Source organism: Semicossyphus pulcher, unplaced genomic scaffold, assembly GCF_022749685.1.
Source record: "Semicossyphus pulcher isolate SPU_LCO1_2020_fin unplaced genomic scaffold, fSemPul1.0.p SCAF_9, whole genome shotgun sequence".
NCBI classification, from domain to species: Eukaryota; Metazoa; Chordata; class Actinopteri; order Labriformes; family Labridae; genus Semicossyphus; species Semicossyphus pulcher.
In genome coordinates this window covers 10,415,563-10,430,614 of record NW_027211770.1, presented here as the reverse complement: position 1 = coordinate 10,430,614, position 15,052 = coordinate 10,415,563, and the positions used below count along the sequence as shown (strand labels likewise).

General features: G+C 43.4%; 1 protein-coding gene across 4 annotated transcripts in view; it reads left to right on the top strand.

The window, feature by feature from the left end:
• trak1a (trafficking protein, kinesin binding 1a) overlaps nucleotides 1–14,695 on the top strand; it is a 40,128-nt gene extending 25,433 nt beyond the window's left edge. For all 4 annotated transcript variants that reach the window (XM_069656232.1, XM_069656229.1, XM_069656231.1 and 1 more), the window contains 13 exons: nucleotides 511–627; nucleotides 977–1,077; nucleotides 1,339–1,447; nucleotides 1,882–1,960; nucleotides 2,084–2,214; nucleotides 2,325–2,399; nucleotides 2,672–2,809; nucleotides 2,895–2,971; nucleotides 3,056–3,286; nucleotides 4,258–4,586; nucleotides 7,127–7,597; nucleotides 10,917–11,019; nucleotides 13,174–14,695. In XM_069656232.1, the coding sequence (XP_069512333.1) occupies nucleotides 511–627; nucleotides 977–1,077; nucleotides 1,339–1,447; nucleotides 1,882–1,960; nucleotides 2,084–2,214; nucleotides 2,325–2,399; nucleotides 2,672–2,809; nucleotides 2,895–2,971; nucleotides 3,056–3,286; nucleotides 4,258–4,586; nucleotides 7,127–7,597; nucleotides 10,917–11,019; nucleotides 13,174–14,236 (3,024 nt within the window). In that variant the 3' untranslated portion in view covers nucleotides 14,237–14,695. The remainder of the gene's footprint in view (nucleotides 1–510; nucleotides 628–976; nucleotides 1,078–1,338; nucleotides 1,448–1,881; nucleotides 1,961–2,083; nucleotides 2,215–2,324; nucleotides 2,400–2,671; nucleotides 2,810–2,894; nucleotides 2,972–3,055; nucleotides 3,287–4,257; nucleotides 4,587–7,126; nucleotides 7,598–10,916; nucleotides 11,020–13,173) is intronic.
• The last annotated feature ends 357 nt before the right edge of the window (nucleotides 14,696–15,052 follow it).

Here is a 15,052-nt window from a genome sequence, read left to right as displayed (position 1 = left end):
AGGGCTCCAGTATATGCAGACTGTGGGACACTTTGCTGACGTGTTATTAAACGGTCTGATTATCTAAACAGAGGTTGCTTCATGGCGTTCATGAAAATGTTTGATGGAATCATAAAACTAGTTCCCAGCAGCTGATATTCAAATGAGATCCTCATCAGCAGCTCAGGGACAAGCAGAGTATCAGCAGGACGTCGCTGGTGAAGAGCTCAGCAGGCTCGCTCTGTATAAATACAAACTGTGAAACCAGAGTGCTGTCATTGTTCAATGAACCCTGACAGACAGCCGTGCAACTGCTGGCTAAATATGGTATTCAAAGATGTCAGAGCATAAACAAACAGACAGGACACCATGTGAGGGATCTTTGTACTGAACTCCTCCACTGTGGAAGGCTTTCTAATCAGAAATTCCACCTTTGTCCTCGCATATATTTGGCTAAAGTGCCCATTAATTGCTTTTAATGTCTGTAATGTTTACTGTTGAAACACTGAAGGAAACTTTTCCTCTGAGCAGAAAGAGCGCGACCTGGAGTTGGCAGCTCGCATCGGACAGTCACTGCTGAAGAAGAACAAGGCCCTCAGTGAGAGGAACGAACTGCTGGAGGAGCAAGTAGAGCACATACGAGAGGAGGTACACAGCCTGTGTGTGTGCGTGTGTGTGTCTTATATGTGTATGTTGCCTTATCAGATCTATAGGACCTCACTGGTTCTAAGGCGTGTCTAAGAACATGCAACAACTTTTACTCTAAAGGTCTCTTATATATTTATGGATTAGTCGTGTTCATTCTCTCTTTGGACACTGTGTGGTGTATGGGTGCAGGACTGTTGACTGTCTGTTGTTTTGCCAGCTTGTCCTCTGTACACATTACACTCATACAAACTAGTTTTACCCAGTCGAGCAATCACTCTGTGCCTTTGATTAGTATGACTTACCTCACTGTCCTCTTTCCACGCGTCTCCTTCTGTTGTTCCACGTATAGGTTTCTCAGTTACGTCATGACTTGTCCATGAAAGATGAGCTGCTGCAGTTTTACACCCACGCTGCAGAGGAAAGCGAGGGGGAGTCGGTCACCACCACACCGTAAGTCACCTCTCCTCGTCTCTCCTTCTTGACACAATAAGATGCACCGATGCAGTCTAATGCAAACAAATGCACATGCTTAAACACATTACCCCTTTAAAGCTGAATTAAAAAGACTGATTTTCATTCTCCTATCATACCTATATTAAGAAGTAGCTTTACATTAACACAGCATTTCACACTGTTTTCTAACATAGTACAGGGTGAATTTTTGACCTACCACTTGTTTGTGCGTCTGTATGACCGTATGTGTGTTTACAGTGTGCGTTCCAGTGAAACCAGCGTGTTGACTCCGACTCTGTTCCCTCTGGACTCCTTACAGAAGAAACTCAAAGATCTGGAGGAAGAGAACAAGTCTTTGCGATCTGAGGTACACATAGACACTCACACATCTTAAGTTGTTCTTAAGTTACAGTACATGTCAAAGTACGGTTTGAAAATGTTGTTTCCAAAACTGATGCCAACTGATTTTAAAGTTGGCGATACCGACATTCAAACAAAACAAAAAAATATCCAAATAGTTTTTTTTTCACATTTGTTCATTTGTTTCTTTTTGATGAGCCATTTCACATGAATGAACATTGACGTGAACAACATGAATTTAAATGTGCTGCGTTAGCTCAACAGCCTTTTATGCACGTATAGTCACAACACAACTGAAGAAACCTGAATATTTTTGGTTTAATTAAAATGTTTCACAGTCTCAGCATGACCCTCTGTTTGCATTATTAATCACTCTTTTAAAAAACCTCCTAAAAGAAGACCAGTGTGTGTTATTTATAAGTAATTCATGCCTTTTTCCAGGCCAGCCATTTGGAGACAGAAACGATCTGTTATGAGGAGAAAGAGCAGCAACTTGTCAACGACTGTGTCAAAGAACTACGTGAGTGTCTGGCTAACATTTGAGGCTTAAAGCTACATTTACTTTGTAACTGTCTAAAAGTAGTGAAGCAGTAGAGTTTTTGGCATATTCTAACCTCAGATGAACATCTGTTGATGCTTGCAGGAAATGCCAACCAGCAGATTTCCTCTCTGGCTGAGGAGCTCGCCAGGAAGAGCGAAGACGCCTCCAGACAGCAGGAGGAGATCACACACCTCCTCTCACAGATAGTGGACCTCCAGAAGAAGGCCAAACTGGTAGGAAACCCCCGACATGTTGTATATTATATTTGTCTTACTAATTCCTTTGTGCAACGCAGTGTTATTTTTAAAATGTTGCTGACCTATTTGTGTCTCGGGGTTTGTAGTATGCCGTGGAGAACGAGGAGCTGACTCAGCACTTGGGTGCAGCCAAAGACGCCCAGCGCCAACTCACTGCTGAGGTAAGTCAAACCACAGCCAGCTGACTGTGGCTTCATCGTGGTATTTTCCGCAGCAGAAGCCACCAACAAGTATCATTAGTCATAGTGTTAGATGAGCCTGCCTCAGACCAAAACCCTGTTCTTATAGCATAATGGCCTTACTGCTTTGGAGGCATAACCTTGTGAAGGGCATAAAAACTTAAATAAAAAGTGCTTTAAATAAATATATAATGGAAACCAAACTACACATGTATATTGCACTTTATGTATTCATGTCTCTTCCCTGCCTCCAGCTGCGAGAGTTACAGGATAAGTATGCAGAGTGCATGGAGATGCTTCACGAGGCTCAGGAGGAGCTGAAGAACCTGAGAAATAAAACTCTCCCGCTCAGCACGTCGAGGCGTTTCCACTCTCTGGGTCTGTTCCCGATGGTGAGCTCATATTCTTCACCATGTCTGCTAGTATCACAGCAGCTCAGTGGAAGTGGTAGCTACAAAATCATCTTTTCTTCTCCAGGACTCTCTGGCAGCAGAAATCGAGGGCACCATGAGGAAAGAACTTCAGATGGACGATCCAGACGTAGAAGAGCAGAGGTATCAAGAGGCTCACTGTGCAAAAAAAGTTTTTCATGATTTTATATTAAACTCTCAAATTCAATACTCATCATCTATCTCCAGGCTGCAACCAAAGCGAGTGTTCCAGACGGTGAAAAACCTCAACCTGATGCGACAGCAGCGTTCATCACTGGCCCCCTCACCTCTCAACATCCCCGGCTCTAATCAGACATCGAGCCTCACCTCAGGGCGCTCCAGCAGGGAGGGAACGCCGTCCATATATGGAAGTGAGACAGGAAGTGGGATCATCCTGGACAACAGGACCAGCAGTATCCTGGAGTGTCCAGATGATGGGTACAGAAAGACTGACTCTGCATCGCACATCTTTTATTCTTATACTGATGTGTTTGGTTCTAAATGTGTCAGATTTTTAATTGTTTAAGTGTTTTCTTTGCCATTTATTTCACGTCTCTTCCTCATTGTTTCACTTATTTAAAGAACCAGTTCGCCAATTTTCAACCTCAGTCCTATCATGCTATAAAGGGGAGCTAATGCCATTATGGTAGAAAGAAATGCAATTCACTCTGTGCCTTTGGAGGACGCTATCCGCTTCTCCAGTGGGCCCTGGAAAACCTCCGCCGACGTAAAACGCGTCATCTGGCGGAGGCCAGGGAGCTCGCTAAACTACACTTTCTCAATCTAGGACGCCCGCCTCTGATGTCATGTCTCGTTCAAAATCGTCAGATTTGAAATGTAGACTGCAGACCTGAAGATTTTTTAGACAATCTACCGGTATATTCTCGACGTATTTCGGACTCTGTACCGCTCTGAGCCGTTGCCTGCAGTGAAACGGTAGTATTTCACTCCAGCGTCTCTCACTGGGCCATTCTTTCAGAGGGAGGGGCTCAATGCACGCTGGGTGTTGTAGGAATGTAGAATGGGCGAAACCACCAGCTGTTTGTACAACTTTCTCCACAGCTATGGCGCCAATTTCAAATATTATTGCTTCAATAGATTTCAGAGAACACCAGCTTTGACTGACAGTGGCTTTTTCCAGGGGAGAATTTAAGGGGAAGCTATTTAGACTGTCAGTTCTTTAGATTTGTTTCTATGTTGATTGGTAACCTTGGTGTTTGTTGAGTGTGTTTCCATGGTTAATGATAGCATTTTTCTCAGCTTGAAGCCTGGAAACAAACTCTATTCTAGCTTTAGGTTCCAGTAATTAGCCCAAGCCTTTATATTATTATCAAACACAACTGAGAGACAAAGCTTTCAAAAGACTCTCACTGAAACCCAACAATGTCATCTATGTCCCCCCTCCCCAGGTCAGAGGACTCTAACAAGCGTCCCCCCGGCACCCCGGGCACCCCGGGCAGCAGGGACCTGGAGGCAGCACTGCGGCGTCTGTCCCTCCGCCGCGACAACTACCTCTCAGAAAAACGCTTCTTCGAGGATGAGAGGGAGAGAAAGCTGGCTTATCTGGCCAAAGAGGATGAAAAAGGAGGGGAGGGGAGCAGTGGAGGTCCGGGGACACCGACAGAGAGCCTGCTGTCGCTGTGCTCACATCCCTCTTTGGGAAGCATCTGGTCGGGATACTCCTTCACATCGAGGTCCTACCTGCCGGAGAAGCTGCAGATTGTAAAACCACTAGAAGGTGATTATAACCCTCAGAGGTCCTCTAATTCTCCACATAAAGAAAAAGAGAGTCAAAATCAGAAAGTCTTTCACAGTGAAAATGCAGACTTTCAGAAACCTCGACAGAGTCATAACCATAGCCTGGCACAAAACTCTGATAGTATGAATCCACAAAGACATCCTCAGGTTAGTCAGACACAGCCACAGTTCCAAAAACAAGCCCTCCACAACTGGCAGCAGAATCAATATCTGATTTTTCATAACCACAGTCCGCCAAAAATCTTTGTCAGTGCCTCGGGGGATCGTAAGATGTTGCAGAGGAGCTCCAGTTTTTCGGGGCTGAGCAGCCTGCAGGGATCTCAGCCGCACCTCAGAGCTCCGCTGGCTTTAGTCACAGGCCTGCTGGAGGTGTTGGAGCAGCAGGAGGGCAGTTTAAATCTGCAGCACTCCTTTTACTTCAGACACACACAGCCACGCTGCTGGTTTGAAATCTAGAATAGCAGACACACAGTCAAAGTATATATGGTGTGAAGAAGGCCATTAACACATCACATATTTTGTGCATTATATGTTTTTTAAAAGGTGTGAGAATGTTCCCCACACCATAAAGGGATATACTATTTATCATGAAGTGCCTTAATGTTAGCTGTAGTTTATGAGAATGCTGCATTTATCACATATCTATCAAAGAGTGAGCACTTTAAGCAGCATTTTGCAGTGAGCGAGTCAGGGTGTGGTACTTGAAACTGGCAAAACAATTTCTTATGTCTTGTTTTTTTTAACTAGAGGATCTTTATTTTCCTGTTTTTATTTATTTTCATGTCGTGTTGAATTGTTAATATATTCTCTGCCTCACAGGGATGCAGTTACAGATAAAAGGCAAATGAAATGCAAACATTGTTGGGTTGGCAAAGGCAGCAGCCTTAACCCTAAAAAGTGTTTCCTCAAATGTCCTTAAATTGTTTTATTTCGCCTCTAAAGCGTTACATTTTAAAGAACTATGTCCACCTGTTAAGGGCTTCATAACATGAATGATGTTGTTAGAGGTATTTCCCGTTTTGTGGCACCCCCTGGTGTTCAAACTCAGTTACAACACTTGCACTGTAACACCTGACAGATTACATTGTAAAGCCAAATACTGCCGTGAGAGGAAAGGGAAGGTTGGACAAAAACATGAATATAGACCAAAAAGCTAATAAGTTTAATTTCAAGTCTAATGATGGCTGTGTAAGATGTGAGGAATGATTTAGAATCTCTCTCAGATTTTTATGTTATTCCTTATTTTCTCATTAAATCATGCATAATAATTGTTCTGCCTTCAGTAGTAACTCCTGAAGTAACCTTAACAGTTTGTGTACTGTCTGAGACTTCAGTGTAAAGAAACCACCTCACAGTTTTCTGTTCTACATTCGTGCCCGTCCATCCCACTACTCTTTTGTCCCCCTTTTTCATTTAAGTTTCGTCTTGTCTGTGAACTTTCCTTCCTTTTCTGTTCAACTTGTCTGTTTCCTTTGTTGATGATTTCCTGAATAAAATCTCACTAATTTTTCTCACCTTCCCTTTCCTCTCATTCTTTTTGTGTTTGGCTCATGAGTACTGACATCTTTAAAAAAAGGGCCTTTTAATTTGTCATGAGGAAACAACCATTCTTTGGACTTGAAATCACACAAGTCACAAGGTGCAGGGACATTTAATAAACAAAGAGACATTGCCTTCTGAGGCAGCGTGTTCTTCACTGTCGCTGCAGTGTGTGTGACAGTCTGTATGAGCCGCATGAAAAAAGTACTGTAAGAATATGTCTGCCTGTCTGTCCTGTCGGTGTGAGTCCATGTGCAGCTTATGTGCATGACTGAGTCTCAGGTGTGTGTGCGCATGCATGTGTCTATACTGTCTGCTTGCCTGTTAATGTATTTGTTTATACAGTGTGACGTCTGATTCTGATCCATTTCTACACATTTATATATAGATCGACATTCACTGAACAGATATAACGTCTACATACGTTATAGGATGCAGCATTTGATACTGTCATAAAAGGTAAAGCTTATCGCAGTGAGCTGAGACATCATCCTGTCAGGCGGATGTGATATGGGGTCGGACAGCAGTATTAAGTTCATTCAAGCAAACCTGGGAGTGAACCTGGCCGTGTGCCTGTGGTCTCCCCTCATCAAACTCTGTGACAGGCCCGTTGAGCAAAAACACTGTACCTGAAAATATGTATGTATAAATGTAATTTATCCTAAAATTACAGTGTTGAAGCACCAAAGTTAAAGCATGTTATTTGTCGTAACATTGAAAGTTTCATTGATCTCATTCAACAGCTTGTGTAATTCTAGTCGACTCTGGCCCTTTAAGTCACAGTGTAAAGGCATTTTAAGAGCATTAATGTGCCATTTTCCAAATTTACTACCTGATATATATGATGGAATAAATAGGGTAAAAAAAAAAAAGATGTTACGACAGTTCTTGGCGCAATATATGAGGTAATGAGATGCATCTGTTGCAGAGAGCAGCTGAATATCTGATTTAGATAACATGAGTGTTTCTGATTTCCCCCAGGCTCTGCGACTCTCCATGCATGGCAGCAGTTGGCTCAACCTCACATGGGTGCCCTTCTGGATCATCGGCCCGGTGTGGTCACAAAGGGCTTCCGCAGCTTAGGGCACGAGCATGAACAGGAAGACAACTGGCAGCTGGACCAACCAGAGGAGGACGAAGTGTCATGTGACTCATTTACCGGCTTGTCAGGGGGCAACTCTACTCCCATGGATCTGCCTCGCTCTACCTCTACTCCCTTTGCCCGCTGCAACAAAAACGGAGACTTTGGCGACAACATCCAGTCGGAAACATTGCAAGGAGAAACGCCCAGGACGAGAGACGCGGTTCAAGTCAAAGATGGAGATGTTGCGAACTTGGCCCTTTCCTTCTCCAACACTTCCTCGTCTTCTCTCCCCTCTTCGGAGATGAACGGGCACGTGGACTTCAAGGAGCTCCAGGCCTTACAGCCCGCCACAGTGGACCACTTGCCTGGTGAGGGAGCACTTAGCTGAGGTCACTGCACTGCATCCACCCTCCCTTATAACCCTGGAGCATGGGGATAAAAGGGAGGGGGGTGATGGGGAGGGGAGGGATTAGGAAAGGCATTCAATGGACATGTAGCAGCCCCAATGTGACGTCCCTCCCTGCACACACCTGCACACCCACCCATCCCACCGGCAGCCCCTGTGTTTGCAGCCATCGAACCCCATCAAAACAGAGTACTATTTTATTTGTTCATTCGTTTACATCTTCATTATCTTCCTTCTCAGTTCACATTTTCTTTCGCTGCCACACTTTGCTTTATTTCATCCAATCACACCTCTGTTTCGATCTTCAGCGATGCCTTTCCTCTTCGACTCTCAATGGTGACCTGCTGCAAAAAACATCTTCTGCTTATTTTGGGTTGATTCATAGAAAGTTCATTCATCAAATATTTTGGCACAGTTGGTATTTATTTAACTACGTCTAGCAGTCAACACACACACACGAACGTGCCTCACAAACACGTAGATGCAGAAATATCATGGCTCGGGTCCAAGAGCGAGCACGTACGTGTAGATCAGGTGTTATTAGTGCAGCTGTCCAAGTCACATGAACACATAACACCCACGCCGGGCTAATATTGGAGTTCTGAAGGTCACCTTCAGAAACACATGATATGATTTATTTATGGTTTGCAGACAAGTGATACAAGTGATAACATGTTACTATGAAAACAATTATCACCAACATGGTGTCAAGCTTTGGAAAGACAAAACATATAACATGAAACTAAACGGTTAAGTCCTGAAATCCTGAAAGACATCAACACAAATTAAATCATATATGAAGAAAACATTCTTCGTACAACAAAGACAATCTGAATTTAAAAACATCCTTAAAGCTCCTGTGAGGAGTTTTTCACTGGTTATGAAACGGACTGACATTAATTCTGATGTCTCTATATGACCTACAAAAGCAAACCAGACCATCAGCAACACGATTGATTATTTCTATATAGTTATTTTTAATGCCAGAAACTGCTGGCGGGGGGGTAGGTGTCAGACAAAGCTAGTAGCTGCACGCTGCCTTTGTTTACATTTTCCAGGGCAACACCTTAAAGTGAGTGATACATATGACTGTTAAAGAAAGCAGGATGAGGTTTTTTGTTAAAAACCACCACTTAAGCATGTACAGGACAAAATTAGCAAAGAGATGAGAGGTAAAGCTTTGTCCACAGGGGGCGCCAAAATCAACACAAACTGAAAGTTCCTCACAGGAGCTTTAACAATTTTATTATAAATCTGTTACACTATCACATAAAAAACCTGACTTGACTTCTTTAAGACACTAACAGTAGAATTGTGACAAAAGGCTGTCCAACATCATGTCATCCACAGGATGGTTATTAATGGTTTATTTGAAGAAAAGGGACAATGTAGATTAATCAACATTCAAACAAAATGCACGAGTTAGCCAAGAGGCTAGTTTTCATCGGTAGTCCCTTTTGCCTGATGTTGTTGGCATCCTAAAACAACATAAACAATTCAATAGGCATAATAGTTAAAAAATATACTAGTTTGTGATGAAAGCATACAATACAGACTATGTTAAACAACATGAGTGGATAGAATCCTATAGGTGATATGCAAACTGTTCAAGCAGTCAGTGTTGACATTTTGGGTTATTAACAAGCATTACATTACACTTAAAAGAATGATACGATGGGGACTCTCTTATTGACTGTGTTCCTGAATTTCATTTATGTGATGCTCTGAAGGAAAAGACGGCCCGACTAAAAGCAGATTTTCTGAATGGGATTGTGCAGTCCCCCCTTGACTAAACTAAACTTTGGATGTCAAATCAGAAACACACTGTGAAACTGCATTTTTTACTAGAGCATTTTATTCCGGAAAAACCCTCTACATTTAAGATTATATACAACTCAGTCATCCCTAAAACAGATCCATAATTTGTCCTCCCCTTTCCCACAATATACAATGAAATAATAAAGGACAATTGTTCAGTGTGTCAGTGTATTTTAAAACAGTAATACTGGCCGTAACCCTCAGAAGGGCTGTATATTTTGCAATGTTGGGAACAAGTCGTCTTTGCTCAAGTCCCAAGTAAGTCTTGAGTCATTTTATAAGTCAAGTCAAGTCAAGTCAGAGGCTATATCAAGTCAAGTCAAGTCCTTAGTTCAGGCAAGGCAAGTCACTTTTTTTCCAAGATCTCGCACTCTTACCTGTAGTATCCGGTCTTTATAAAGAGAAAAGACAAGGTGTTAGTAGCTTGTCTAATAATGATATTATTGGCCAATTTATATAACCTCGTCAAAAAGAATGACAATGAATTGTATCTGTATTATCTTGGCACAGACGCAGCCATGATGATGGTCTGCTCTGAGACTGTATTGAGTTGTAACAAGTACGATTGATGAGGCTTCTCTTTGGTGAAAACATTGATGTTGCGTGTTGCCATAGCGAGGAGTTTGACTGACAGCCAGTCATCCAATCATGACAATCACATACTGGGGAGCTTTTTGAGTCGTCCACTCATGATTCCCAGTTTGCGCTGCGTACATACTTGATAGTTAGACAGAAAATTGACAACATTGAATTTTATCATTTTATATTTAACAGCTAACATTCAAACGTATGAACACATGCAAGTCATCTGAGTCATCATGCCTCAAGTCCAAGTCAAGTCTCTACTCATTTATTTTTTGTCAAGTAAAGTCGCAAGTCATAAAAACAGTGACTCGAGTCGACCCAAGTCACCAAGTCTACATCTCTGATATTTTGCCCACAGTCACTTGCGTTGGAAGCACAAAAGGGATTTTGTAATGGCCAGTATGAACAGAACGACTGACGGTACCAGGACAAACATTTTGTTATGTTCATCAGGGCACCTGAACATTACTTTAAAAATGTAAACTAATCCTTAAACAATGACCAAAACATATGAAGCTGAATCAAGTGACTTTATGGATGCTCAGAAAACTAGAAGTGAATGTGATGAAATGATCTCTTCCCTGGGCTTACCAGGTCCACCCTGTTTCAGGTACTTTCAGAGCGTAGATGTCTCGTTATCTTTTTTATGGTCATTATAAGCCACTAAATTCTCCTGAGAAGCTGTTAAACACCCATCATCTCTTCAGTATCTCACTCATGTATGCTGGTGCTTCTGCTTGGGGCTGATACTTTGATCATGGCCTATTTTTTCTCCACTTTGTTGTATACAGTGTTTTTGTAGTTCTGCTTGGTGCCTTTTGTCTCATTACTTACAGCCTCCTCCTCTGCTCTCTTTTCCCATTCCTTCTCGTCTCCAGTTAATTTCCCGGGGAAGTGTATGTCCCATACTAGCTCCACATACACCTTCACCACCTGCAGGATTCTCCACCCCTCTGATCAGCTGACCTCTGTGTCCCCAAGGTAAACATCAACTTACCTGCATACTTTTTATTCCGACTAGCCGACTGTTGCAGTATTTGTAAGTTTATTTGTCCTTGGTGTGTAAAATATAGTTTAGTGCACTATTAGGAACACATGATGGCAACCTTTACTGAAAGTCAACAAAATCTCAGTCAAGAAGCAAATTCCCCTCTGTCTGACTCCATACTCTGTCCCTGCTGTCTGATTGGCCCTGGCAGGTCATGTGATGAGGAAGAGGAAGTGGAGTTGTATCATATGGTTGTCATGGCCGGAGTAGAGCAGACCCATTGAGTGCACCCAGTGGGGTGCACATGGGTGAGGCAATGCATGCGAGTGCATTCCTACAGACTGTGGGTGTGTGTAAACAAGATAACATCATAACAATCTACAGATCACAGCAGTGTGCACCTACATGTTGTTTGTTTCTAATGTTCCCTGTCAACTAACAATGGAGCTTCTGAAATGACGCTGTGACTCCAATCACTGATCAATATAACAGTCAGGATCTGAACGTGGAAGTTGGACATATAATAATACATAAGAACAAAGGTCCACGTCCCTTATTTCTAGCACTGTCATTCAGAAAGAGGAACCAGCCCAGGTGTCATCACATGACCTTAATCCTGTTCTTCAGTCAGGTGATTTATTTTCCTACAGTATACTGATGGGATTTTTGTAACCACGGTCTAAACTCAGCCCCACTTTTGCTGTTAGACGCCAGTGATTCAGCATCTACAATAAACCATTCAATCCTTAAAGACCCCCTCCAGTGACAATTAAGTGTTTAACCTTGTAAACATCTCCACATCAGCAGTCAGCTCCATGGCTGGGCCTGTCTGCTTTTAAACTGCAGTGTACCAAGGACAGGCTGAACAACACGTTTTCACATTGGCAGGTTTGAGACGTCACAAACCTAAGGAGCCGATCACGTTAATGGACGGGGTGACGCTATGCATATATTATTTGTAACCTATGACAACCACTATGGCGATGCGCGAGCCAGCTGTTACCGTCACCGCAAACTCACTACTGACTACTAACATTAACCTTACTACTACTAATTACTACATTTCAAGCTAGCTAAGTTTCAACAAGTTGCCATTAAACGTGTTTTGTTTTGCATGACAGAGGGGGGCAATTGTAAATCAGCATGGTGGGCGGGGCCTGTGCAGATTGGGGAATTTTTAATGAGGGAGAAGAAGGAGATGCATTGGGAGGATTTTTACAAGGTAATTAAACGTAGGTAGAAACGCAGAAAATATCAGACACAATTTATTATTTCAAGCAGAGCATTTTATATGTCTTAAAACATGACTGGAGCTGGTCTTTAAAGAACCTTCTGTTACCCATTAAGCTGGCCTTGTGTTCCCGTTACTGATTCCCATACATAGTCTTCAGTAACCACAGATACAGACTATAATCCCTTCAATACCAGCAGGATTTAAAAATCATATGATTGGTGGAAAAACACTGATTGCTGACATTTTACTAGCTTAGACCGACATTACACTCTCATGCTAGCACTGCTAATAAAATAAGGTATCAGCTCAGTGCATTGACTTGCTAACTAGCCAATACCTGATACTGCACTTTTGGCAGTATTGGAGGTCGATCCTGATCCTGAACATCTTTAGAGGAGATCATTTATGTGATGCCAAAGGTCTATTTGAGTCAAGAGAGGGGTTATGAAATCCTCCTTAGTTATGGCCACCTTGCACACATGACCAAAGAACCAGAGGGAGGTCATGTGATGACACCTGAGTCAGCTTTGAATTTGTTAATTGAAGACTAGTAAATCCCTCCCTTTTTTTCTCCCAGTGTAAATACATATACCCAGGCTCTAATTAATAACTGTGTGGTTAATGTGTCTGTAAACCTTGATGTAACTGACTGTTTAAACATGCTGAGTTGTGTTGAGGTTTTCAGTAACAAATAATAAGTTGTGTAGCTTTGTTCAAGGTTTTCTTAATTATCACTAAAAGCCAAGTCAAAGACTTATAACTCTTGTCCTCTCATCCTGTCCCTGCACCCATACTGCTCCTCATGCTCTGTGCTTTCCCACTGCCCCCTCCTCCTCCTCTCTTTCTCCATTCCATGTATCCTCCTTCATCCCCCTCTCCTCCCCTTTTTCTCCCCTCACTCCTCCATCTACAGCTCAGCTCTCACCTCTTGCCAAAGCAGTCTTTGTTCTGGCAACCCTACCCCAGTACCCTCTCCTATACCCTTCTCTGCCCCGCCTACACCTTCCTACACCCCCTGCTGCACCCCCCGCCGCCTCTCCCTCTCCCTCTCTCTAGCCGAGTCCTCCACCAACCTGAGGGACTCCACCAAGACCACCAGCACGTCTCTGGGCCTGGTGCGCCTCCTGCTGGAGCACGGGATATCTGCCTCAGTGTATGACCCTCGCAGCTGGGACCGAGGGTTGGACGCCAGTGGAGCTTCAACACCCGTGGGAGGAGGAGCGTCAGCGCGGAGGAGCAGCGACACACCAGAGGAGACTGAATTCAGACGATTTGGGAATCGCCCTGACACCCTCCTCCTCCTGGAGCCCTCAACCCCGCCCAACTCCCCTCGTTCCAAATCCGCCTGCTCTACCTCCACCCGGCCAGTTTTTCAGTTCAGCCCCTCCAACGATGAACCGCCGTTTTATGAAACCTTCCTCGCCTCTAAGCCGGCTCGTACCATCCTGAGGGAGGTGCTGGGGGAGGCAGAGAGGGAGCAAACAGACGATGAAAGTGAAAATGACGCGCTGAATCTGCGGCTTGTGGACAAACTAAAAAGTTTCCGCACACGCCCCCCTTATGCTGCTTCTGGTACATCTGGGACTTCACTCTTAGCCCCTTTTGGCTCTAATGGTCTGGGGAGCAGCGCGCTGGGCGGGGGGCTTCCAGGTTTGAATGCCGGGCTGAGGAGGAATAGAAGCTACCCTGCCATGGTTGGGGCCAGCATGGCTATGAAAGACCCAGGAGGTCCTCCCAGCACAGAAATACTCATACCACATACGATGCAAGCCCAAAATACACAACACACACAGGAAACGAGCAAAATAGAAACGAATAACACTCTTGTTAAAAAGGCCATACACATACCACAGACTCTACACGCACTGGAAACTGTCACACCACACACGATCATACAGAGACACACCCGGCCAAACAGCAGACTGTGGCATTCAACAAGCAGTGACCTTCAGAGTGACGAGGAACCTGGGACATAACGGGGGATTGTCAGTGTGTTGACCCACATTTCACTGTAACAAACACACACACAACATGATCACACATACATCAAAAACCAAATCACACTGAACAGCTACACAGACTCTACTAAACAGTCCTTTATCAGTCTGGTCAACATAACCTGAATGAACCGTTAATGGCCGACACTGTTACACTGTGTTATACTGTCAGACCAGACTCATGATAACAGAGTATGTTGCCTTCCTCAGTGTCCGTTCTTATTGTATATTGTACAAGTTGTAAACGCAATATACTGTGTCATATATTTAGTGTCATACTAAAAAGCCCAATCTGGTGAAAGTGCTGAAGAGCTTTCCCCAAACCCTCTTTTTACTCTCATTTTCCTTTTTCAACCTGAGTGAGTGCACTAATGGAAAAAGGCTACACATGAATTTTAAATATACTGTAGTGGCCCGAATTTAAGATGTTTTTCCCCCCCCCCTCAAATTATTTATGAAGAAATGCAGCATTTATTCTCCGGGACAACACAGGTACCCACTTACTACAGTAGAAAGAGCTGTGTCATCGGTTGTTTGAAGCCTTAACGTTGCTTGTTTCTATCATAATACTGCAACAAGAGCATCTGTTTATTGTTTGTCTTTTATTTTGTGTGCACAAAGGGACTATTTTTTGTGTCACAGTCTATGGTAGGAGCTGACACGTTGAGACTTGTGTTGAAACCAAACAGGAAGTAGTAATGGCTTACAGTCCTAAACAGAGCTACGCTAACACCAGAGCCTTTGTATTGAGCTGAACGATTTAAAAAATCAACCCAAAAAGTGGTTAATCCTGAT